Source organism: Rousettus aegyptiacus, unplaced genomic scaffold (assembly GCF_014176215.1).
Source record: "Rousettus aegyptiacus isolate mRouAeg1 unplaced genomic scaffold, mRouAeg1.p scaffold_m13_p_8, whole genome shotgun sequence".
Lineage (NCBI taxonomy): Eukaryota > Metazoa > Chordata > Mammalia > Chiroptera > Pteropodidae > Rousettus > Rousettus aegyptiacus.
The window spans coordinates 75,190,909-75,218,460 of NW_023416311.1; the positions used below are offsets into that span (position 1 = coordinate 75,190,909).

At 32.0% G+C, this 27,552-nt stretch overlaps 1 protein-coding gene across 9 annotated transcripts in view; it reads left to right on the top strand.

The window, feature by feature from the left end:
- The window catches only part of ADAMTS6 (ADAM metallopeptidase with thrombospondin type 1 motif 6), a 241,289-nt gene that overhangs the window by 86,869 nt on the left and 126,868 nt on the right, over positions 1-27,552 (top strand). For all 9 annotated transcript variants that reach the window (XR_004952441.1, XM_036225498.1, XM_036225492.1 and 6 more), the window contains 2 exons: positions 8,419-8,462; positions 12,580-12,685. Coding sequence is in view for 8 of the 9 variants with exons in the window: in XM_036225498.1 (XP_036081391.1) it covers positions 8,419-8,462; positions 12,580-12,685 (150 nt within the window). In the remaining variant the exon portion in view is untranslated. The remainder of the gene's footprint in view (positions 1-8,418; positions 8,463-12,579; positions 12,686-27,552) is intronic.

Genomic DNA, 27,552 nt, shown 5'->3' on the forward strand with positions numbered 1-27,552 from the left:
GCGTAAAAACATAGTAACAATTTATTTATTGTAAATAAACATATCACAATTTAATGATGAAATGAAGAGACATTTCCTTGGTCGACCAGGAAAAAAAAATTGAAATAGTAATGGTAAAAGGCCTAGAGGACAGTTGTGACAATCTGTTGAATAAAATTATTGATGATTGCAAAGGGGCGAAAACCCTGTATTGGTAGGTTTTTATTACTTAAATATGAAAGTCTCAATCTTAGCTAGACTAATATTTTGCAGTGGTTTTGGGACTACTTTGCAAGGGCAAAAGACATTGCTGGCTAAACTATCTCTATGTTTTCCAATAGAAACATCTACTAGAATGAATGGAAAACTCATAGAATGATGTATGTGAATAGCCTCCAAGGTATTTTGCAAATTAATTTTTAATTCACTCCATGATCAAAATCATGGGCAGCCTCTGACATGATAGGAATTAGTAGCTAAAAGTATCTAGTATTTATTTAAGCAAATAACCCTGACATATCTTTGAGAACTATTATATAAGATATTCACATAATAATAATAAATATTTCACCTCATCACATAGTATACAGATGGTTGGTCTTAGGTTTTAGATATTCCAAAAATATCAGCAAATAACTTTCTTCAGATAATTAATATCATTCAGATAACGATATTAATGTTATCGGAGATGTAAACTATGAAATGAGGTACATAAACTGAACCAAATTATTTATTTAAAGTGGTATTATGTACTGAATGTTTATGTTCCCATAAAACTCATATGTTGACCCTTAACTCCCAATGAGATGGCATTAAGAAGTGGGGCCCTTAGAAGGTCATTAGAATTAGAAAAGGCCATGAGAGAGGAGCCTCATAAAGGGATCGATGTCCCTTTCAGAAGAGGACAAGAGCAGAGCCTTCTCTCTTTCCACATGTTAGGATATACCAAGAAGGTGTCTATCTGCAAGTCAGGGAGAGGCTCTTCACCAGACACCAAATCTGCTGTTATCTTGATCCTGGACTTCTACAACTATGAGAGATAAGTTGTTACTTAAGCCACCCAGTTTATAGCATTTTGTTATAGAAGCCCAAGCTGACTAATTCAGCCACTGGTACTGAGAAGTTGGGTGCTGCTGTAAAAAAATATCTAAGAACGAGAAGTTTTGGAACTCATGATAAGTAGAGGCTGGAAGAGTTTTGAGGGGCATGATAGAGCAGCCAGGATTACCGTGAAGGGTCTTTTAAAGGCAATTCTGGTGAGAGTTCAGAAAGAAAAGAGGAGAGTTGTAGACAAAGCTTCCATCTTCTTATAGACTATACAAATAATCACGAACAGAATGTCAATATAGAAATCTGGATGATAACAACCATTTTGGTGATGTCTCAGAAATGAGGAATATGTTATTGGCAATGGAGATAAGGCGGTTCTTGTTATAAACTGGTTGAATTATGTTCATGTCCTAGTGTTTCATGGCAGGTAGAACATGTGAGTGATAAAAATGGGTATTTAGTTGAGGAGATTTCTAAGCAAAGTATTGAAGGGGTGGCTTGGTTCCTCCTGGCTCCTTGTAGTAAAATGTGAAAAGAGAGAAATGAATTGCAGAAGGAATTGCTGAGCAAAAAAGAGCTGGAACTTAAAGACTGCTTCTACCGGGTTTAAGGTCTGTCTGCTTGGTTTCAAAGGATAGGACTGCTGCCCTGTGAGCCACATGGGAGGGCCCTCACAGAGGGCAGCGCTCTGCTAAGCTGAATGGGTGGGGCGCTCTGTGGATCCATGGGGTGACACTGCTACTCCAGTGGGTCCAGAGGGCAGAGCATCAACCAAAGTGGATCATCTTAAGCCTTAAGATCTAATGGAATTTCCCATGCTAGGTTTTATATTTATTTGGGACCCATTACCCCGTTTTTCCTTCTATTTTCTCCTTTTTGGAATGGAAACATCCATAATATGTCTGTCCCACCACTGTGTTTTGGAAATACATAGCTTTTCTGGTTTCTCACGTTCACAACTGAAAAGGAATTTTGCCTCAGATTGAATTGTACCTAGATTCTCACCCATATGTGACTTAGATGATATTTAAATGAGACCCCAGTCATTCGAGTTGATGCTGAAATGAGTTAAGACTTTTGTGGTCATTGGGATGGAATGAATATATTTCGTATGAAAGAACATGAATTTTGGAGAATATGTGTAAAATGTTATGGACTGACTGTTTTCTCCCCCCGAATTCTAATGTTGGAGTCCTAATCCCCATTGTGTTGCTGTTTGGAGGTGGGGCCTTTGGGAGATACTTCCCTTTAGATAAGGTCATGGTGGGATAAGTGCCCTTATAAGAAGAGGAAGAGACACTAGAATTTTCTCTTCATGAGCAAGCACCAATGAGAGGCCATGTGAGCATACAAGGAGGTGGCTGTCTACAAGCTAGGAAGTAGGCTCTCACCTGACACCAAGTCTGCCATCCCCTTGATGCTGGATTTCCCAGCCTCCAGAACTGTGAGGAGTGAATGTCTGTGGTTTAAACCACTCAGTCTGTGGTATTCTGTCACAACAGCCCCAACTAAAACAAGTGGCCTTATAATCTTTTTCATTTATCATAAGGAATGGTGTATATTCTTACATACATTGGGTTAAGATAATTTTTTTTCTCTATTATTTTCATTACAATTGTTTTTATAACCAAAGTCAGTTTTATAGTGCTGGTGCCTCCGTGCATGTAAAGAAAGTAGAAAATCGCTGTGTCACTATCACTGGGCTTTCACCACCACGTCTAAGAGAACTAGACAAGATAGCACAGTACCCAGGACATTTCTGTTTGCAAGTCTGTGACTCAGTGTTAAACAAATGAGTTTCAAAGTTCAGATTTTGAATCATTCCAATTCAAAACTACATCATTGAAAGGAATTCTTTGCAATGACTGCTTCTCTTACATAAGAATGGAATGTAGTTTTTGGAAAAGATTTTAAGAACCCATCCAGGTATCTCATCATTGTAAGGTAGTATTATATTTTGCAGACCTTAAAATGGAACTTAATCATAGGTTTTGGTCAATTTCTTCTGATAGCCATGCCTAGCCAAAAATGATTAGGAGATTAAAGAGGTGTCTTCACAACAGAAAAGTATACCAATGTTATAGTAACAGATATTCAACTAACCTCTTTGGTTTTGATCTTGCCCAATCAGTCCTACCTTATGAATTTAGATCCCTTATTTCCTTTAGGTCCTGGCTTTATGTAGATTCCCTAAGAGCATATTTCTTAGTTTTTTAATCTGCCCAGAGGCCTTTATTTTTCTTTTATGAAAATAAAACAAGACCACAGTGATAAGGTGGTATCTCTCTATCCAAATTCAGAACCCAGAGGACCTTTCCTAATCATATTTCAGCTTTTCTGTTATTCTTTACAGCTCCAGTGTACTTTTTAGCCTGGCCTAAGTTTAGATCAAAGGCTCAAGTTTAGAAGCTCCTGCCATATCTACTAGATTGGTCAAGATTTAGTAGAAATTGATTTGTTAAATGGGGGCTGAAAATGAGCAATGGGGAATTCCTTTTCCTTAGTCTCTTCTTCCTTCATATTACCACAGTAAGATGTCCTAAAAAAAACACCTGTTATATCTTTGGGATAAAAAAGGAATCCTGGCTTTATTTTTCTTAGCGATTTTTCCTGAACTGGCTCAGATCTGGAGAAAAATCAGGGAAAACCACAGTATGGCAGAGAAAGTTGATAGGTTATAGAATTAATGTGATGCAAGGTAAAAATGAGAAAGTCAGGAGAAACCATGATTTCTCAAATGAGGCCAAGTATGAACCAGCTTATTTCAGCTCCTATATATATCTCAGTCTTCTCACATTTTACATGTTCCAATATTATGCCATAAAATCCTCACGAATTATGTTTAAAAGTAAGATGTAAGAAGACTGAGCAATAGTGATTTAAATGTATAGCTTGAATTAGACAACTCAAGATTCTTATCATCTATAGAAATAAGGGCTAAGAGCAAAAAATAGTTTCTAAGAAAGAATCAGAAATTCATACATGAAAAAGAAGGAAATATAATGAGAGGATGGGTGGAATAAGAAATAACACACAAAAAGAAGTTTTAGGAAAGGTAAAATGTGAAAGAATATTAAATTTTTGAAAATATGAAAGTAAATGAATTAAAGCAATTTTTAATTTTAAAAATATTTCGAATGATTGAAGGTATGCTGAACATTTTGTTATGTATAGTTAACAGTGTCGAGCAAGCACAAGGAATCAAGGTTTGGAAAAATATTTTTATTAAAATCATTTCTGCATTGAGATGGAAGTTCAATATAATTGAGGAAATTTACCTGAAGAGAAACTTTGTTTTTTTAGAGTTATCATTCCCAATTTTGAAATAAATACAACTTGATTCTATATTATGTAATTCATGGGTAAGACTGTAAAATTTTTAATCCATGGCTAAAGTTTGTTTATGATTATAAGAACAGCCTAAGGAAGAATCATCTTTTAGAAGTATATATCATGGTAGATATAGCCACATATAAATTATTTTTCTTATTAACTACATCACCTCTTCCTTCCATCAATCAGGAATTTTTATTGTTTCAAATTGACCTAAGATAATACGATCAGGCAAACTCCTATGGTTTGTTAAGTGAGTGTTGTTATCAGTTATAATGAAAAGAAGTTTTAGATGAAATTTTATTAACATCCAAATATTTATTAAAGAAACAAAATAGTTCATGCTTGACATTCCAGCCGTTTGATATTTAGGTGCTCTGACAATGCATTGCATGAAAAATGCACTCAATAGGTACATAAACATATCTTAAGGCAGAATTCTGTTATCTTTATTTGTCATCTGGCACCATGACCTTCCAAACCAATGAGTGGACACACAAGACAGAAAGATCTCAGATGCTTTACCTGTATGCAGCCTACAAAGTTTGCTGGATCCTTGTATGTATTCATGCAGAATGGAGGAGTACCTCTGAAATATTTTGGCCAATCTGCAAGTCTGGGCCACTAATTTCTTCCTTTAATGAAAAATAACATTTTTTGATATTTGTTAAACATTCATTAGGCTAATAATCAATTATTTCTCATGTTAATCATCAGAGACAGGCATAGCTGAAATTCTTTTTGGTTAAGTGTTTGTCATATAGAAATGTCTATAATAGTGTAAAAATTATTTTATTCTTTCTTCTCTCCTACCTCTTCTACCCACCATTATCCTTGCAGGCTTTTATCTGTATACAAACTTAATTTGTATACATACTCATATAAACATACTTTACATGTTTTTCCTACTTTGCAAAATATTTTCTAAGTTTCTTTGGCCTATAGGAAAAAAAATCTGGGTTGGCATCGAAAGTACTTAATAATCTGTCCCTCTTAACACCAACTTTCTAAATTCATTTTCTGATATTTTATTCTGTGCAGTCAATGTTTCAGCTTTTCTGGACTTACAGTTTCCTGCAGATGCTTTACCCTTTCCATACCCTGTTCCTTTTATTATCTTGTTCTGTGCCTGGAATGCCTTTACGTGTCTATTTTATCTGGCTGTGTCTTTAAACCCTATTTCTGTCTTTATGTCATATATGAATCTGTTTCCTAGTTTTCTATTGTGGAATCACTCCTTCCTCTGTATTTCCATAATATTTTGTATATAATCTGACAATGGCAATAATCATCATTATAATAGCTAATAAGTATTGGCTTTATTGTGTATAAGTTTAACTGTTTTACACTTATTTAATCATCTTTACACATTGTTTTGTAACTTAACTGCTAATGTTTCTTTTCCCAAATAGACTATAACTAACTAATATCTTTAGATTCTGGTATATAACAAACACTATATACCTGGGCATATGATGAGTGCTTAGCAAATCTTTGTATGAAAGAATGAATGTAAAAATGTTGCTCTAGTATTTGATATTGAAAGTAATGCATAGATCATAGTAATTGCTCTTCCTGAATATAGAATAGAGAAGAATAAAGTGTGAATTGAATTGAATGCAAAAGCCATGTGGGAGTGGCATGTCTTTTCCCTATAGAATATCCTATAGAGAATTCTATAGGTCTGTTAGAGGATTGAGGAAAGCTGAGGAACATGCAAATAGAATTATTTCAGTCTAAGATGTTTTAGCTTGCATTATTTGTTGATGACTTTATCCTTTATGTGGGTATTTTGGGCAGTCATGATAGAATGAAATAATATTCATTAGAAATATAACATAAAAGGTGTACACAAAATGAGTGATGAGAGGAGAGGAGAAAAGATTGCTATAGTGTGGAAATACAAGTTGTATTTGTCTGTGATCTTCAAAATTTTTGCTTAATTTGCTTCCTAAAATAAGTTTGAAAAGTGATGTACCACTTCACGTTTTAAAGTTGATATCTAAAATACTTTTTATCGTTAAGTTTAAGTAGCCACAGAGACTGTAGTTTAAAACATACTATATATTGTATATATGCTTTAAATAAATTTTGTCAAAACTTTGGAGTTGCCCATTTTGTTGAAATACAAAAAATGTTCACCATATAATCTAATTGGCTAAATCAATCCTCATTGTTAAACTACTTAGCTAAGTCCTGACTTTGTCAATAACAAGGCTGACTTCATTTGTTAAATCAAATGAATGTGTTAACACTCTATGACAACCATCTCACATCTGAGTTCTAATTTTGAGATGGATATATAGATAGATTAATAAGCAATCAGACAGACTTGTAGAAAGGCATATAGTCTTGCCAGGATGAAATAAGCATCACCCCTTTCAATTTTTCTTGCTTTGCTCATAAGAGATGATCCTAGGATCAATGCATTTTTGAATTATCCCTTTGCATTATGCTTTGGAGACTTGTATACCCAGGGGACAAAATACTGTAATAAAGTTTAGGGTGAGGGAGAAGTATACTCCCTTTTATGTAAAGTAGAAACATGGAAATTGTGAGAGGCGAAGAGGAAAGGAAAATTAGTGGCTTGCAGGTGCATTCTCAGGTGGGTCAATTTTAGGAATAGGCATATGTGGAAGTTGAGGATTTAGAAATAGATTCTACTTAAACATTTGTATCTGCATTACCCATGGAAAGTCTTTGTTTATATTTTCTTGAAGACTGCTGGTATGGGTTCTGTCCATGTAATATAGGCATTCCATACTGTGAACACAAGATAAATCGATTGAGACACCCAAAATATACTTTCTGGTGCTTTAGTAAATTCACCAAGTACCCTCTCTATATCTTACATTCAAGAGAGTACCAGATACTACAATTCTGTTATTTATCAATTACAAGATAAGAGAAAGGATGAGTGTGAGAGTGGTCAGAAGAGAAAGTTATGCAAGAAGAAAAGAAATCTCTTTCTTCAAATCTAAGGAAGCAAGATTTGTAGAGTTTGAGCAAGATGAAGATGAAGAGTTGATCAGAGGATTAAGCAGTAACCCCTTGCCCCAGTAGTATGGACTGATTATTATTTATGTACAATAAAAGAGAACTTTCACAACTTGGATTTTCCTATAATTTGTCAAATTTTTTTTTTCCTGAAAAGCTTTTTCTTCCTAGCATAAAACGTAGGCAAATAAAAATGTCCAGTCTTTTTAAATTTATTTTTTATTCTCACTTGAGAAACTTTGTATACTATTGGTCTTAAAAATTAATTTATAGGAATATTTTAAAAATGTTTACAATAAGCATTTATACCATTATTGATTTACGATTCTCAATGTAATATATTTTAAACTCTGCAGCATATTTGTGAACTCCATCTTTTGTATTGAGTTATAATTCAACACAGTGTTAGAAGTCTGACCAACATTAGGAAAGTTTCCTATTGAGCTATTTGTTTAGCTGTTTATAAATCACTTAAAATATTTGTATTTTAACCAAGCTAAATTGCTGGTATACTAGGAAGACTATGTGATATCAATGTTGTTTCTATTGCTAGTATTGCACTAGTTTAAAAAACAAAAACCCAAGAACCTGTGTTAGAGTTGAAAGTACTCCAAATAATGCTTGCAGTTCAGAAGTATAAAATACAGTCTCTAGCTATAGTAAGAAAATATTCCAGCAGGTTTAAAAGAGATTGAGAATAAAAAGCCATCCATTTGCTTTTTTTTGTAGAAGCAGTAGCAATATGCAGAGAAGTTATTCTAGCTTCAAAACAGTAAGGTAGATGGTTTTATGGGACTCGCAATTACAAACGTCCACTTTAACCTTTCTCTCTCACTGGCAGGTGTCCCATTGGCTCGCAGCCAGAGGCTGCGAGTGTAGTGTAGCTGCGGTGTGTCCCCCAGAGTGTTGAAAATGCCAACACTCCAGCTGGCTGCTCATAATTGCACTGATTGTGGTTTGACAACCAGAGTTCCAAGAAAGAAATGTGATGAATATGTGAAAATATTTTACAAATTTGATCAGATTACAAATTTCATCTCTCTTTTTTCTCCTTTATAGATATGATATCTGCACTTATAAAAATAAGCCCTGTGGAACACTGGGTGAGTTTTGTTGTTGTTGTTGTTTTATAAAGGGTGGACAATTCAGATTGTCTGTTTGGTCCAATGGCTTGGCTATTGTCATTCTCCTTTCTGACACGTCTGAAATTATTCCTAAAAATTGTTAAATTTGACCTTTGTGGATATGTCATTTAGCAGGAAACAAGTAGAATGATGATTAAAAACAACTTAGAAAATGATTCACAATCACCAATGACGATAAATTGAAAAGTTACCACTCATTTTCATGTAATGCATCTCTATAATGTATTTTCCAGAAATGCCAGTGAGTGTGAGAGCAAATAAAAGCAACCAGCATCTTCAAATCTCAGACTAAGAAAGGGAAGGAAAAAAAAAAAAACTTTGGTAATACTTATAGAAGAAGTATTGAAAACAGGGGGAGCAATTTGATGGAAATAGTACATCCTCATAAATTAAGATATTGGAAATTTTTAGTACCTGAGCAAAAAAAGTAATTTTATACAATATTACAGACAGTAGTAGAGAGAACAGGATTATTTTTGGGGGCTCCCCAAATATTTGTTCTTTAAAAGGCATTTCTGTAGTATTACAGAATTTAAAAAATCACATTGTGTTGCAGACCATAACTTTATACTGGTAAAAGGTAACTGAAAATACAAATGGGAGGGGAGAATGGTAGCTTTCAAGTAGATTAAATTGTTAAGCAACTAGAGTTATTTTAAAAACCAGAAACTCTTTTCTATGATTTTTTTTCTAGTATCATAGAGGCTTTTTACAGACTCAGAAGTTAAGCGACCAAAGGTGAATTCTTTGGTTTCTCTATGACAGTCTCATTTTTTTTATCTACAAAGGAATAATTATGAAATCTATTCCTATGTACCTCATAAGAATTTTGGGAAGATCAAATTCAAGTACAAGGGGTAGAAAAGGTCTTACCCAACTTGCTGGGAAATTCAGTTGACTATCTCTTCAGAGATTAAAATTTCTCTTGATGATTTTACCTGCCTTTCAATCTTTTCCTACCTCAGTTCTCTTATGATTTATGTCTAAAGAAGAAATTCCTGTTTGCCAAGGATGAGTATTATGATGGAGAAGTTTCCTAGTTAAAAAACGTAATGTAGAAAGAGCTTTCTGCTGGGAGAGCTCATATGAAAAAGATTTTCTGTGTATTGTTTTAGGTTAACAAGATCTTGAACTGGAAACTAACCACTGGTTTTGACAGTTCCAGTACATTACCTTTTATAGTTTATTTAGCTTTTTGTTCCTCAATTTCCTTATCTATAAAGTAGAAGCAATATCTGCCATTAATGCTTCAGAGATATTATTAAAATCATTTAAGGAAATATAACAGTTTTTAGTAAAGAAGTACTATAAAAAATGAACTGATATTTAATGTGGAAATTACCTATACTGTTTAACTTTCCTTCTCTATTATTGATCAAATTCTGAAAACATTTGCTAAGTGCTTAATCAAACTAAATACAATAGACACTAAGCCTCAAAGAAGGTACAAGCTAGAGCTTGTATATTTCTAGTATATATATGTATTTGAGGAAATATGTATGTATCTACACATTCTGTTCTGCTTTATGAAGATAGATTATTTCCATTGAGATATGTTCTTCATTGGAGCATTAGTAATTAGTAATTTTATTGTCATTTTTGCCAAAGTAGTTTGAGGTATTTTCCTACCCTACCTCTCCTTTTGTTTCCCTCAAAATAATGTGTTCAAACTTTGATAGTTTATTAATTTCTATAATCAATACATGTCAATGCATTTTCAAGCTAAATATGTTGTTTTTCAAATTATAAACCATTATAAATTATTTTTCATACCATCTATTAAACTAAATGAACTGCATATATATATTATACACGTCACGTGTTCACTGATCTTCTTATGTGGAAAATATCAGAATTGATAATTTTTTTTTCTTTTTGAGTGGCCATTCTGGTAACTTTCACCTTGATTTTTATGCTGATTCTTGCATATTCTCTTATTTAATGCCCCTGATGACCATTTGTAACATGGTTAAGTAGATTTAAGGGTGCAAACTGTGGCCATCAAACTGAGGAAATCTAAATGACCCAAATAGTAATCAAACTCCTATTAACACAATCACACATAAGAACTTTGACAGCTTCAATTTTATAGGAATACAGAAAATGGTAGGAGGTTGTGTAAATACATTAGCTTTTAGATTGTTCTTTTATTTTAGTTAAGATTTACCTTTATATTTTCAACAAGTAGTAGTTATTTCCCAAACATGTTCTTTCTTAAGTTGTTCTTTTAGTAGAGCTAACAATTTTATATCAGATATAGAAGTCCGTCTGTGTTTGCAAATATACCTTGGGGAGTCATTGAGAATTCTCAATTAAAAATATAGTCACATGGCACATACCAAACAGCAATGACAAACGAAAAGCTAACCCATGAAAGAATATATTTTTGGATATATAACAAATGCAATTTAACAATAATTATTCTTAGTAATTCTTTCTAAAAAATAAAAACAAATTTCACGAAGCTCAAAACAGAAACAGTTTTGAGTGGCTTTGTTCTTCCCATATCATGGACCATATTGAACTTAAGAGGTTAAAGCCAGATAATGTGCTACAAACATTTTTTGTTTTCTTTCTCTCTCTGTCTTGCCTTCTCTCATTGGAGTCTGAAACTAGCATTTATTAAATGTTTTTGATTAACTAAAAAAATTAAGTCACCTTGCCCCAGTTAGTTCCTTTTTTCACGTCTTCTTCTTCATGTCCCAAGACTTCTAAGTAAATGGAAGGGGCAGCGCAAGGGTGACCCTAGTGTTTATAATAACTCTATGAGGCAGAAATCAACTTCATCCCCAACTCCTGCCTCTTCCACATAAAATAGCAGGAAAAGTAAATCTGTAAGGAAATCCAGCACTATCCTCATCTATGTTCCAGTGGAGTTATTATGTTGATGTTTTATATTAGAAGATACACAGAAACAATTTCTTGAGCTTTTTGTCAGTAAAAATATGAATGGGACATCTTTTATCATTCCAAATTAGAATAACTGAGAAGTTGTACCTAGCACAGAATATTGTTTATTACACTCAATAAGTACTCACTGAATTGGATTAAAATCACTTTTGGTGAAAAGATAATTCTTGGTACTTGGATGATGCCAATAGACTACTAACACATGAAGTGTTTTTCCTACTTTTCCTTCAATGTCTTCTAAATAACTTTTATCTCTATGTGTGTTAAGTATGAGTTGACATCTATTTTCTTATAACATGGCATTTTATCTTTTGTACAAAAATTGTTTCTTTCTAAGCACTGTTTTAAAGTTATGTACTAATTCACAGAGCATGGATATTCATTTGGAAATAAATATTAAAGCTTTTACATACTAAAATTCCCAAGGGAAAAATACTTCGAGTAACATAATATTTCACTAGAGTCAGTGAATTAACACCATAGTTTTGCTTTATTAGTAAAACGCGAATGCATTGAAGGGGGATGGGTGAAGGGAGAACTACACTGAATGTGTGAATGACTTTCCTACCATTAAAATGTTTAAAGAAATTGTTGCGTCACTATCAGGACTAATTTCAGATGATTAAAAAATGCAAAAATCTCCCATCTTTAACAGTTCTCCTTTTTCTTTTTTGAATCATTCATTTTTGTTTTTATAAAAATGTCATTTTGAAAACCATTTGGGATTCCCTTTTTTTGTTAACTAAAAAGTTGCTTGTATATTTTTATGAACCCACTAAACTTAAACAGATCTCTTTAGAAAAATAATGTGGATATATTTTGCTTTCTACAGCCTGTAGAATGTTAAAATAGAAATGCTTTCTTGAATTCCCTCTTCTGGCTCAAGTTACTAGGTGGTCCCAAGTTACCAGAAGTAAAATTTATAAATCTAACCCCTAGTCTAGACATTTTCCAGCACTGACTGCAGTTCAAAAAATATTAATGTCTAGCCGGCAAAGTGAAACTCCCCCCAGTGATTTTGCAAATGACTAGAAAGTTAACCTTTTGCCAACTGCTCCTTCTGTGCATGGAGGTTATTAAAAAGAATCCAGGCATTTATAAGTATGGGCTTTTTAAGACTGAAACACCTTGGCTTGACCCTTTGTGTCTCCTTCTGTTTATTCAGGCTTGGCCTCCGTGGCTGGAATGTGTGAGCCTGAAAGAAGCTGCAGCATTAATGAAGACATTGGCCTGGGTTCAGCTTTTACCATTGCACACGAGATTGGTCACAAGTGAGTGAGTTTAAGAAAATCAAAATAAATTTTAGAACTTCGCTCTTTTGAGCAACTCATAACTACTGTGTGGAACGCATATGTTCAACCACATTTTACTACTTTTTTTGTCTGATTCTATAGAAAATGTTATCATTTGGGGTATTGGGATAAATCATCTTAAGAACTGGAGACTTGTTAATCTTTCTGATTCAGTGACTAGTATTCTTGGAGTAGTGAATGCACCACACTTGAAGTTTTGTTATTATATACATTTGAAATAATTTAGCTTTAGCACAGTCTACTCAACACCCGGTTCCTCAAAGTCAAGTTGTTGAAATGATCTTTCTTTTCCTTAAGTGACAACACCTATATATTTTAAAATCATCATTGACACCACTACCATAAAATGTACTTTGAATGTTCACTTTTCATACAGCCTTAAGCATACTTTTTCTGGGCATAAAGTTTGTGCAGTCATAGCTATGTAACTTGTATTTTCAGATGTACTCGTATATCAGTGAAAAAAATGAAAGCCAAACTGATGTTACAAGAGTGGTGAGATATCACCCTCACTACTTTTTCGGAGGATCTAGAGTTTTTAATATTTGTTTTAAATAAATGTGTGTCCAAAACTGTTCAATGGCTTCCCCTTCCCCAACCTCCCAACAACAGCAACAACAAAAAAGCCCTTAATTGACTTCAGACAGCAGGCAGTAGTAAATGTAAAGGCCTGCTCATGAGGAGGGAGAGAAGATTGAAAACTTTAAAAAGATAGTCAAACATTTTTAACTCAAACAAGCATCCTGTTTGCAAGAACTCCTGATATTTGTATGATTTAAGTTTTACAGTCTGCTTTTTTGGTAGAGAAATGGGTGGTGCAGCGGAAGAACCAATAAAAAAGAATGTTTATTATACACTTGCTTCAGAGGTCAATCCCGAGATAAATCTGTGGTTCGGCTTTTTCTTTTTTTTAAATAGAGAGTAAAATTGAGTCAATCTGTTTATTATTTTGAAAATTGCAATTTAAATTTTACCAAATTGGTATTGATTTATGTGTAACTTCAAGTTACCAGCAAGTTTCAAACCTGACTTGATTCAGACTTGGGGACAAATCAATATTATACTTTTAATGAAGTCCTAAAAATAATGATGTCCTAGTTCCCCTTGCGATACACAGCAGGGGAACTAAAGGGGAAGGCCCTCTTAAGCAGTCAGCTTATTTTCAACGCACTTAAAAATCTGGCTCATTAATGTCTGTCATAATCTCATGCAGCCAGACTAAATGCAATAGGTTCTGTTAAATTAAATTAAATTAAATTGAAAGGTCAAGACAAGTAATATAGCGGATGAATAATGTATGTATGAGAGCACTGTTACTTAATGCAGTCACAAGTTAGTCAATGCCAACGTATGCATTGTAGCCAAGGTGAGGGTTTATCTCTGTATCTTTTAGAAGATTCTAACTGAGCTACTCTCAGGGTTCCCAGATTTTTTTGTTGGCTTAATGGGTAATTTCTTTGAATTTTTCCTAAGATGAATGGTTTATATGTAAGTAGAAGAATTGAGAAAGAAGTAGAATGTAGCTTTTAAGATTTATGTGCCTTGGAGTAACTTTATTTCATGGCTAATTCTTGTTTGGTAGTGTGTTAAAAAAAAGGCAGGGGTCTACAAAATCATCTATATTGGGAGCCAGAAGAAATGCTTCCATTTAGAAATGTTATTTGACAAACTAAAAATTACCTTTCTTTCTTTCCATGTACAGTTGATTAATATGTGACTACCCCCATCCCCTTTTCCCCAGACAACTAGACAGGATATGCTGTTTAACATGTTATCTTTTTCAATATGTCAAATTCTTATTTGGTCGGTTAGGGAAAATCTATTTCATAGCTGAAGATCCCTTTACTTGATTTTAAGATCTTACAGTTTAGCTTTAAGTAACTTAGCAACTCAACTCTAGCACAACTCATGTTGCCATTAAAATACAGAGCTCTCGATTCTTCCTGAAACAAAGCAATAGCCATGGTAAATATATCAAGTATACTTTTCAGATAAAGTATACTGAATTTTTGTAACTTGTATCATTTAATAGGGTGAATGTTAAGTGATGTGAGGATATCTGCAGATTCATTGCAGTGAATATTTGACATTTGACCATGAATTACTGAGAAGTGTCTCTACTGAGTCACTAGACTGTGAGAGTATTGTCTGCCTTTTAAAAAATTATTTAAAATATGGTTTTGTACCATATATACTTGTGTAGGGATATAGCATCCATTTAAACAACTATGGGATAACTTTTTTCTTTACTGATACTTAGTGACCACTTTTATTTTTCTCCATGAGAAATAAAACAAAAAATTAGTTTCTTTGTCAAATGAAAAAATGAGGTTTATTCTATGTCTAAATGACATGTCTACCATTAATGTAGGCTATAAGCCAAAGGCATTTAATGAAACTTTTTATATATATATATAAAAACAGTGTTCTTTGAAAGTTTTTCTCATTAATTATGTAGTTGCTAAAGGTTTCAGAAGTTGAAGAAATTATGATGTTGAAGAGAGGTGGCAAGAATTCAGCCAGACCTCTGGTGTTTTGAGAAAACTACTAATGTATCCACACTGTACAAAAATAATCTTAAAAGAGAGCTTAAAAATATTTATTTTTTTAGGGATGCACATTGAAATATGTAGGATTGAAGTGACAGGACATCTAAGATTTTCTTTTAAAGGAAAGGGGAAAAAATGAAAGATATATCAAGAATAGCAACATGTTGAATTTTATAATCTCGATGATTGTGCAAGGGAGTTCATTATGCCACTCTCTCTATTATATGTCTAATTTTTTTTCACAAATAAGAATAGGTCCTAAGATCATAAATCTTTTAGATGTGACAACTTATTTCTTAATTGTGATTGAGTAAACTATAACTCTGATTTTGAGAAAATTCAAAAAGTGTTAAAAGTTTTACTGAAAGCTATAGGGATATATTGATCTTGCTTTTGGAAATCGATATCAGTGTTTGGTTTTACCAATAGAAATATGCTTCCTATGGAAGATCGGTTAGGAGATGAAATTTTTAAAAAGGAGAAATGTGGCAAAACTTTAAGATAAAATTATAAATTAAGTTACCTGTGTTAGGAAGTTCCTACTACTGTTTTCTTTAAACTTCAGCTCTCTTACTGCAAGTATCTAAGTGTCTTTAAAAATGTTTCATCAGTATTGTGTTTTCATAATAGAAGGTTAATAATAAGCAATAATAAGCATACACCAAGGTTTTTGGAAGTTCAATGCCTTTTCTAGTTGTAGTATCAAAATAATTTTTGTTTTATAAAATGAGTTAAGGAGTATTCTATTTTCTGGAGGAGTTGCTTTCCCATGAGTAGATTTTAAAATGTTATTTAATTATAATTTACATATAATAAATGTGTATCCATTTTGCTTACAGTGTAATGAATTTTAACAAATGTATTGTCGTGGTACTTATATAAGAATATAAGTACCACGACAATCAAGATACCGCTATTTTTGTTACCTAAAAAGGCCCCTTGTCTCCTTTACCATCTCCACCCTCCTTCCCCTTTACCTGGCACCAGACAACCATAGATTTACTCTCTATCACTATAGATCAGGCTTGTTTTTTTCTATAGTTTCTTTTAAATGAATGTACATAGTGGGTGCTCTTGTGTCTAGGTTCTTTCCCTCAGCTCAGTGTTTTTGAGATTCATCTATGTTGTGTATCAGTTCTTTTTTTCCTGAATATCACAATACACATAACACATTTTAGATTGTTTCTAGTTTGGAGCGATTATGAATAGTGCTTCTGTGAATATACATGTATAAGTATTTATATTGACATATGCTTTTATTTCTCTTGGGTAATACTACTGGTAGTATAATACATGTTCATTTCACTTTATAATAAACAGATAAACTTTTTCAAAGTGGCTATAGACTATTTTGTATTCCCACTAGCAATCTATGACAGTTTTGATGACTTCAGATGCTTGCCAACATTTGTTATTGTCTTTTTTATTTTAGCCATTATTATGCATCTAGTGGTATCTCATTGTGGTTTTAATTACTTGACCATTTATTTTCCGATGAACTAATAATGTTAGTAATGATGGTATCTTTTCATGTGCTTATTTGTCATTCATTATCTTCTTTAAATGTCTATTCAAATTCTTTTCCAACTTTTTAAAAAACTAAGATGTTTTCTTCTTATTGACTTGTAAGAGTTCTCAATATAATCTGGGTAAAAGTCATCATTATATGTACTTAATGTGAATATTTTCCCCAAGTCTGTTGCCTGCCATTCATTTTTAATGATATTTTATGAAAAGCAGAATTTTGATAGGTCTGATTAAAATTTTTTTATTATTATTTGCATTTTTTTATGTCTGAACATATCTTTGCCTATTTCAAGATTGTGAAAATTTTCTTACATTTTTGCATAGAAGTTTTATACTTTTTACATTAAGAGCTATGATCCATTTTGAGTTAATTTTTTTTGTATGGTGTGAGGTTCCTTTTTTTCATCTCATGAATATCCAGTTGTTTTAGCACAATTTGTTTAGAAAAATTGGTTGATTTGTACTTTTCCTTTAATATTTTTTGCTAGTTCGGGTATCAGTATAAAGTTAATGTTATAAATTGATTTAGGAACGTTTTTAGTTTCTGGAAGAGTTTATATACATTAGGCAGATGTTATTTTTTCCTTAAATGTTTAATCCATTTACAAATGAGGTCATATGAGTCAGGAATTTTCATTATGAGATTATTAATTAATAATTTAATTTTTTATTAACTATGAGATAACATTTTGAAGTCTTTTGAATATTTTTGTTAATTAGCTTTCAAAGTATTAGACTATTTTAGCTAAATTATCAAATTTATTATGATACACTTATTCATTATGTTCTTTTATTGTCTTTATAAATTGTCTGTAATGTAAATAATAATGTTCCATCATTCATTCCTGATATTTGTAATTTGTGTTTTCTCCCTTTTTCTTTTTTCCAGCTTTATTGAGATATAATTGACATATAACATTGTGTAAGTTTAAAATGTAGAACATTATGATTTGATATAACTATATATTGCGAAATGATTACCATGATAAGGTTAGTTAACACATCCATCACATCATATAATTACTCTTTTTTGTGTGTGTGGTGAGAACATTTAAGATCCATTTGCTTAGCAGCTCTCAAGTATACAATGCAGTGTTGTAAACTACTGTCACCATGCTTTACATGAGACCCTCCAGAACTTATTCATCCTATAACTGGAAGTTTGTACACTTTGAACAACATCTCCCCATTTTGCCAACACCTCAGCCCATGGCAACCAACAGATTACTCTATTTTTATGAGTTTGGCTTTTTTAGATTCCAAGTATAAATGAGACATACAGTATTTGTCTTCTTAATCTGACTTATTTCACCTACCATAATACCCTTAAGGTTCATCCATGTTGTCACAAATGGCAGGATTGCCTTTTTTTTTTTAATAACTGAATAATATTCCATACACACAATGGAATTTCTATTACACACACATACAAGCATATACACATCACATTTTCTTTATCTATATATTTATTGGTGGACACTTAGATGTTTCCATATCTTGGCTACTGTGAATAATGCCGCAATGAACATGGGGGCACATATATCTATTTAAGATGGTGATTTCATTTCATATGGCTATATACCTAGAGGTAGGATTGCTGGATCTTATGGTAGTTCTATTTTCAATTTTTCGACAATCTTCCATACTGTTTTCCATAGTGGCTTCACCAAATTTGCATTCCTATCAACAGTACACAAGGATTCCCTTTTCTCTGCATCCTTGCCAGCGCTTGTAATCTCTTGGCTTTTTGATGATAGCCATTTTAACATGTGTGGAGTGATACTTCATTGTGTTTCTGATTTGTATTTCCCAGATAGTTAGTGATGTTGAGCACCTTTTCATGTGCTTGTTTGCTGTTTGTTTGTTCCAAGAAAAACATTTCTTCAGGTCCTTTGCCTATTTTTATATCAGATTTCTTTTCTTTTCTTTTCTTTTCTTTTCTTTTCTTTTCTTTTCTTTTCTTTTCTTTTCTTTTCTTTTCTTTTCTTTTCTTTTCTTTTCTTTCTTTCTTTCTTTCTTTCTTTCTTTCTTTCTTTCTTTCTTTCTTTCTTTCTTTCTTTTTTTACTATTGAGTTGTATAAGTTCCTTATATTTTTTTATGTTAACCCTTTATTAGATGTTTGGTTTGCAAATATTTTCTCCCATTTCATAGGTTGCCTTTTCATTTTGTTGACTGTGTCTTTTGCTTGCAAAAACTTTTTAGTTCATTATAGTTCTATTTGTTTATTTTTGCTTCTGTTGCTTATACTTTTGGTGTCACATCGAAAAATTCAGTGCCAAGGCAATGTCAAGAAGCATTTCCTCTATGTTTTCTTCTAGGAGTTTTATAGTTTCTGGTGTTACATTTAATCCATTTTTGACTTAATCTTCTGAGTTGTGAAAGTTAGGGTTTTAATTAATTTTTTATTTTTTAAAAAATTTTAATTCTTTAATGTCACCACATATTTGACTAATTTATTTATTTTTTGTATAAGAATATCCAATTTTTCTAACACCATTTATTGAAGAGACTATCCTTTCTTCATTAACTATTCTTTGTTCTCTTTTCAAATATTAGTTGCCCATGTATGTGTGGGTTTTTTCTGGACTCCATATTCTGTTCATCGGTTTATCTATTTTTATGCCAGTATCATACTTGTTCAATTACTACAGCTTTGTAATATAGTTTGAAATCATGAAGTGATTCCTCCATCTTTATTCTTTCTTGATTGCTTAGCTATTTGGGGTCTTTTGTGATTCCATACAAATTTTAGGATTGTTTTTCTATTGCTGTGAAAAATGTTATTGGAATTTTGATATGAATCGCATTGAATCTATAGATGGCTTTAGACAGTGTGGACATTTTAAACACTAGTAAATATTCCTATTTGTTAACATGGATATTATTACATTTATTTCTGTTTTCTTCAATTTTTAAAATGAATGTTTTATAGTTTTCAGTGTACATATCTTTCACATCTGGTTATATTTATTCCTTAGGATTTTATTGTTCTTGACACTATTATATATGGAATTGTTTTATTTTTTTTCCCCGATTGTTCTCTGTTGGTGTACATAGACACGACTGATTTTTGTATGTTGATTTTGTATCTTGCACTTCACTGAATTTATTAGTTCTAACCATTTTTGTTGGAATCTTTAGGATTCTCTATATACAAGATCATGTCATCTCAAATAGAGACAATTTTACTTCTTCCTTTCTGATTTAGATGGCCTTTACTTCTTTTTTTGCCTGATTGGTCTGGCCAGGACTTTTATGTTGAATAAGAGTGGTGAGAGTGTAGAGGACTTTCTTATTTTTTTCTTACCTTAGAGGAAAAGCTTTGAACCTTTCACCATTGAGTATAATACACCTAGGGGCTTGTCACATATGGCCTTTATTATGTTGAGGTATGTTTCCTCTATACCCACTTGGTTGAGAGTTTTTATAATGAAGGAGACTTGAATTTTGTCAAATGCTTTTTATTCTTTACTGAGATGGTCATAAGATTTTTATATTCAGTTCTATTAATATGATGTATCACGTTTATTGATTTGCATGTGTAGAACCATCTTTGCATCTCAGGATTGAATCCTACTTGATCATTGTGTATGATCCTTTTAATGTATTGTCTATTTTGTTTGCTAGTATTTTTTTCTTTTTGAGAATTTTTCTCTATTCATTAGGGATCTCAGCTTGTAGTTTTCCTGTTTTGTAGAGTCTTCATCTGTATTTGACATCAGGGTAATGTTGACCTTGTAAAATGAGTTTAGGAGTGGTGTTCCTCTTCAATTTATTGGAAAAGTTTGAGAGGGATGGGTATTCTTTAAATGTTTGATACAAATTACCAGTGAATTCATATTTTTATTATTGGCATTTACTTATTGTTATTGGTCTATTTAGAATTTCTATTTCTTCATAATTCAGTCTTAGTAGATTGTATGTTTTTAGGAATTTTTCCTCTTCAAGATTATGCAGTTAGTTGGTGTGTAATTGTTCATAATATCTCTCATGATCCTTGCATTTCTGGGGTTGTAATGTCTCCTTTTTCATTATTGGTTTTATTTATTTAAGTCTTTCATTTTCCAGTTATCCTAGCTAAAGTTTGTCAGTTTGGTTTATCTTTTCAAAAAGGTAATTTTTTTTTAGTTTTTTTTTTTTTAGTTTTTACTCATTTGTTTTAGCTTTAATTTGTTATTTTCTTATACCTATGAAATTTGTCCTTAATTTGTTCTTTTTTCCTAGTTTCTTGAGACAAAATGAGGTAGTTTATTTGAGATTTTTTTTTTTTCATCTCAATGTATACATTTATTGCTATAAATGTCCCTCTTAGAATTGCTTTTGCTGCATCCTATAAGTTTTGGTATGTTGTGTTTCCATTTATGTTTGCCTTAAGATAGTTTTGAATTACACTTTTGATTTCTAGTTTCATACTACTGTGATCAGAAAAAAAGACTTGAAATGATGTCAGTCTTAAATTTGTTTAGGCTTTTGTTGTTACCTACTGTGTGATCTATCTTGAAGTATGTTCTGTATGCACTTGAAAAGAATGTGTATTCTGCTACTGTTGGATTAAATGATCTATTTATGTCTTTAAAGTCCCTTTGATAGAAAGCGTACTTGAAGTCCAGTGGTTCTTGATTTCCTGTCTATGTGATTTATCCATTGTTGAAATTTGGGTATCATAGTCCTTAAATATTATAGTATTGCTGTTTATTTCTTGTTGTTCTGTTTGTATTTGCTTTATATATTTTGGTGCTCCAATGTTGAGTGCATAAACATTTATAATTGTTATATTCACTTGATGAATTGACTTACTTTGTCTCTTGTTACAGTGTTTTAGTAACATAAAAAAAAAGTTTCCTTTATATCTTATAAGTTTAGCTACCCCTGTTCTCTTTTGATTTACATTTGCATGGAATATCTTTTTCCATTTCTTCACTTTGAGCCTGAATGGATCTTTGAAGCTGAGATGAGTCTCTTGTAGGCAATGTATAGTTGAGTCTTATTTTTTATTAATCCATTTAGCCATTCTTTATCTTTTTATTGGAGAATTTAGTCTATTTACATTTAAAGTAATTATAGATAGGTAAGGACTTAGTAAAGCCATCTTATCAATTGTTTTCAGATTGTTTTGTAATTCCTTTGTTCATTTCTTTCTTTCGTTGTCTTTTCTTTGTGAATTGGTGATTTTCGGTGGCAATATACTTGGATATCCTTCTTTTTGTCTTTTATGTATCTACTCTAGGTTTGTGCTTTGTTTGTGATTACCATGAGGCTTACATAAAACATATTAGAGACATAACAGTCTATTGTAAGCTGATAATAATAACTTAACTTCAATTGTATGCAAAATGTTACCTTTTTACTGCCCCCTGGTATTTTATATTTTACATGTCATGACTTAGGTCTATTTATGATGTATATCAGTGAGAAAATTATTATAACTGTAGTCATTTTAATCATTTTTTTGTTCTTTAACTTTGAATTACCCTTTCTACTCCGTTCTCTCCTCTTTCTGGGACTATAATAATGCATAAATAGTTTCTTTTAATAGTATTGTGTAATTAACATAGGCTTTCTTCACTTTTTTTTTCATTTTTTTGTTTTGCTCCTCTGAAGGGATAGTTTCAACTGACTTGTCTTCAAGTTCACTAATTTTTTTCTTTTGCTTTGTCAAGTCTGCTGTTGAAGTCTTTATTGAATTCTTCAGTGCAGTCATTGTATCTTTCACCTCTAGTATTTGTATTGTTTTTTGGACGGTTTCCATTTATTTTGTTGTTGAACTTTTCAATTTTTTCCACACATTGTTTTTCCAATTTCATTTAGTTATATATCTGTATTCTCTTGTAGCTCACCTAATTTCTTTAAGAGAATTATTCTGAATTCTTTGTCAGACGGTTCATTTCTTCAGGGTCAGTTATTGGAGCTTATTAGTTTTCTTTGATTCTGGAAGGCTGTTATCTGTTTCATTGTGATTTCTGTATATTTGCATTGGTATCCATACATTTGAAGAAGTCATCTCCTCTTGCTATCTTTTGCAGCAGTTGTGTGGGCTACTGATGTATTTTGTTGTCATGCTGGCCTCAGATATGCTGCATTGCTTCCTGGCATCACTGACCATACTTCCTGGTTAGGCAAGGTTGGAGCCTGTGCTGAGAAGTTGAGTGAGACCAGTGACTTGCTGGGTGTGTAGGGCTCTAAAATGTGTGCATGACTGGGATAGACTTATAGTTGAGGATCCAAACCTGGCAGAACTGTCAATCAGGTTGCTCAGCCAAAAGAGGCCACTGGCTCAGCTTCACAGATGAGGAGAGCTACTGGTTGGGATCTCTGTTCAGGTGCTGCCACTAACAGGAATATGTGCTGGTTGCTTTGAGCCTTCCTTCCTTCTTCCTCTTTAGCTGATTTGCCCAGTGATCCCCATGGGACAGTATCTAAATAGGCCTTCTGGTGAATGTTCTGGATTGCTATGGACACTGGATGACCACCCTGGGCTTTCCTTTTTCCATTGGAGAAAATATAGTCCCCGGGGATGCCCTTGATGTAATACTGCTCTGGCCTGAGAAAGGAGATCGAAGTAAAACTCCTTCCCTTGACTTTCTAATGTTTTTTTTTTTTCCTTGATTTTTGTGGTTCCAAGGGCTGGGTGAGGTGGCGGGGAATGCTTCTGCTTCACACCTGGCTTCCGAAATCTTCACAAAGATATCTTATTTATGGATATTTGCTAGTTGTTCTTTCTATGAAGGGGACCAAAATCAGGAACTACCTATTTTGCCATCTTGCTGATGTCACTACTTTTTTCTTGATCAATATAATTACAGGTTTATTACTTCTACATATACATTTTTAAAACTTAAATTTTAATTTCACTGATTTTCTCCATGTGTGCTCATTTTAAATTTAATTGTTCTACTTTTTATCATTTCCTTCCCTACCCTTACTTTGGTTATAATTTATTCTTTCTTTTAACCCTTTTAAAGTAAAGCTTTGATTTTGCATTTTTCTTCTTTCAGAAAAACAAGACTTAAAACTATAAATTTCTTTCTGAACTCTTCTTTAGCAGCGTCTCACAAGTTTTGTTATTCGGTATTTTCATTTTCATTCAGTTAATTCTCTCTCTATGTGTGTGTGTGTGTGTATCTGTATAGATTTCTTCTAGGATTGTGACCAGGACATGTACTCTATGATTTTAATCCTTTTACATTGAGACTTGCTGTATGGTCTATCATGTTTAATATCTTATTCAACATATCTTGCACACTTAAAAAGAAAGATTATTTGGTTGTTATTGTTGGGTGGAATGTCCAGTATTGTCATTTACATCCATTAGGTTGATAGTGTTGTTTAAGACATTTATATTTTTACATCTTTTAAAAAATAGTTGATCTATCAATTACTAATAGAGAAATGTTGAAATTTCTCAATGCATGTGTCGATTTGTCTATTTCTACTGTTATTTCTGTCTGTTTTACATATATTTTGAAGTTTTCTAATTAAGTCCATTCATATTTAGGATTACTATGTCTTTTTGGTAAATAATTTTTTTTTTTATCATTATAGAATATCCTTTTTTGTCCTTAGGAATATTACTTGTTCTGAAATCTACTTTGTCTCATTAATGTAACATCTCCAGCTTCATTTTGTTTGCATGTATATCTTTTTTTATTCGTTTACTATGTACTTTCCTATGTCATAATATTTAAAGTGTATTTCCTTAGGACAACTTATAATTGAGTTTCGATTTTTATATCCAGTGCGACAATTTTGTCTTTTAATCGTTTTGTTCACTTACATTTCTTGTAATTAGTGATGTAACTGAATTTGGTCTTTAATCTTGCTGCTTGTTTTTTTTTCCCCTATATTTTTTCCTTTTTTTTCTCTTTTAATTAATTGAATATTTAAAAAAATGTTATTTGCCTTCACTTTTGGCTTCTTGATTTATTTACTTATTTTTTAGTAGTTGCTCTATGGTTTAAAATGTTGCATTTCACCCACAATGTTTTTCTTTTCACTCATCCTTTAGTTATTATCAGAGATTTTTACTTATGTAAGTCCTACAAGTCCTTGTTATTATTTTTGCTTTAGAGAGTCAATTATCTTTTATAGAAATTAAAAAAAAAAAACAAGAAACAACATATTATATACTTATACATGTATTTATCATTTCAGGTGCTTTAAAAAATTTATTTATGTGGATCCATGTTTTCAGCTATTAGGTTTCTTCTGCCTGAAAAATTTCCATTAGTATTTTTTATAATGCAGATTTCCTGGAAATTTTTCTCTTAATTTTTATTTTTTATTTTACTTTCACTTTTGCATAATATTTACATTGGATTAAAATTCTCTATTGGCAGTTCTTTTTGAGCAAAGACACTGAAGTATAAAGGAACATGATGCATCATGATGACTACATGGGCTTTAATAATGCTGGATGGTGAAATGCTTAAACAAAAGGTTCTGAATTGAAACTCGTGAGGTAGACAAGTAAATTATAGAGATAATATATACATAATAAGGAGCTTGCACATTATTTCTTAGGATAGTGGAAAGCCAGTGAGTCGTTTTGAACATAGATGCCATGTTCAGATTTTCATTTTTGATTGTTCAATCTAGAACGGACATCGGATATGACTTTCACATGGGGAAACATGGTCTTAGTGAATAGTTTTTCTTCTATGTTTTTGGATTTGGTTTGTTAATATTTTGTTAAGGATTATTGCATGAGAAATATTGGTCTTTATTTTCATTTCTTGTAATATATTTACCTGATTTTGGTAATAGGGTAATTCTTTATTCCACTTCTGATATTGAGTTTACATGTATGTTACACTTTCAGACAATGCCTCAGATTTCGAGGATATTGTATTCTGTTGTTTTCTGTCTTTCTTTTTTTCCTTTTTTCCTCTCAGCATTTCAGTGTAGGAAGGTTCTGTTGACCTATTATCAAGCTTACTAATTCTTTCCTCAGTGAGGCCAATCTGCTTTTAAGACCATCAAAGCTGTTTTATAATTTTCTTAGTTTTTTATTTCTAGCATTTCTTTTTGATTTTTTTCTTATTGCTTTAACCTTTCTGCCTACATTACCTATCTTCTCTTGCACATTGTCTATTTCCATTAGCACTCTTAACATATTAATCATAATTCTTTTAAATTTCCTGTTGGTTAATTCCAAAATATGTGTCAGATCTAACCCTAGTTTTGATGCTTGTTTTCAACTGTGTTTCAAAATGCTTTGCCATTTTTTAAAATTTAAAACCAGACATGATGTATTGGATAATAGGGACTGAGGTAAATGGTCTTTTAATGTGATGTAATACTGTCAATAATTGTTAATGAATGAATGAGTGATGAGTGTTTATATTGTAAGGTCTAACTCTAAAATGAACTTGTGGTTCTTTTAAGGCTTTATACGACTACGACTACGACTATGACTACTACTACTACTACTACTACTACTACTACTACTACTACTACTACACACACACACACACACGCACACACGCACACACCCTGCACCCAAAGTCTTAGTACATCTCTAATAGTTTGTTTCCTCTGGTGCCTGCCATCTTTACAATTAGATAAAAGGAAAAAAAAAAGTGTTAAGTAATATTAGAAAAGATGTAATTGTATTATAGTGATTTCATCGAGTTTAGAAACCTAACTTTCAATTCAAAAGTGTTTATAAATGCTAACTTGCTTTATACAGCCATAGAAAGAGTCTAGATTCTGCTAGGCACTCCTCTTCCCTTGTTAAATGTCTTCCTAAATAAGTTCAAAATCTTGAGTTCACTTAGTTTGGTAAATAGAATAGAAAGTCCAAAAGTAAAACTGAGTTCCAAATTCTGTTTTAGAAAACACATGAGCAAATTGTAATAACTATCTTATTGGGTAACTATTAAATCTAAAAATGTTTGCCAGATGTGGGTATAGAAGGCTCTGAGTACATCCATTAAATTTTGTCTTTGCTTTATTGTAACAAGCGATTCATAGCCAAGATCAGTTATGAGTAAGAACAGATCAAAGAGATTACAAATGGAAAATAATTTTAAAGAAAGATGTCCTTTTATTCCTTAATATTTTCTGTTACAATGGTTTAACAAAATGCAAGACAGAGTTTAAATATAATGATTATATAGCAAAAAATAATGTTGCTATATTAGCTACATGGTAAAATTTAGATGCAAAAATTGAATTAGGCATTTTAAGATTCTTCTTAACTCTACAGATCTTCTGTTTGGTTTGAGAACATCTGTTATGATTTTTTAAAAGAATCTCCAGACTAAATGCATATTAAATTTATACTCAGTAGTCTGTTTACTTTTTTACTTTTACAAGTTTTTCAAAAGAACCAATAAGAATTATGTACCAAAATTAAGAGTAGGTTATTATTTTCTGGTACAAAATACATTATATTACTTTTACAGTAAGTGGTCATATATGGTGAAATGATGTAAAATATAATCATTAATGCCTCATATATCCTAAAAAATAAAAATACATAAGGAATTATCTCCTTATTTATGTCTCTTCATATATGTATATGACATTTTATTTGTTAAATATAATTTCAAAGGAAAAATAACATTTGCATAGAAAACTACCTAATTTACTATAGAAAACTTTTTGAGTAAAAGCATATTTGTTATTAGATTGATGCATATGATAGATTCTCTCTGAGTCACAGAAGCTTAATTTAATGAATAACCTTTATGGTACAATCTTTTAGTGTCTATATGGTAACCACCTTGTCTGAGTGTTGATGCCAC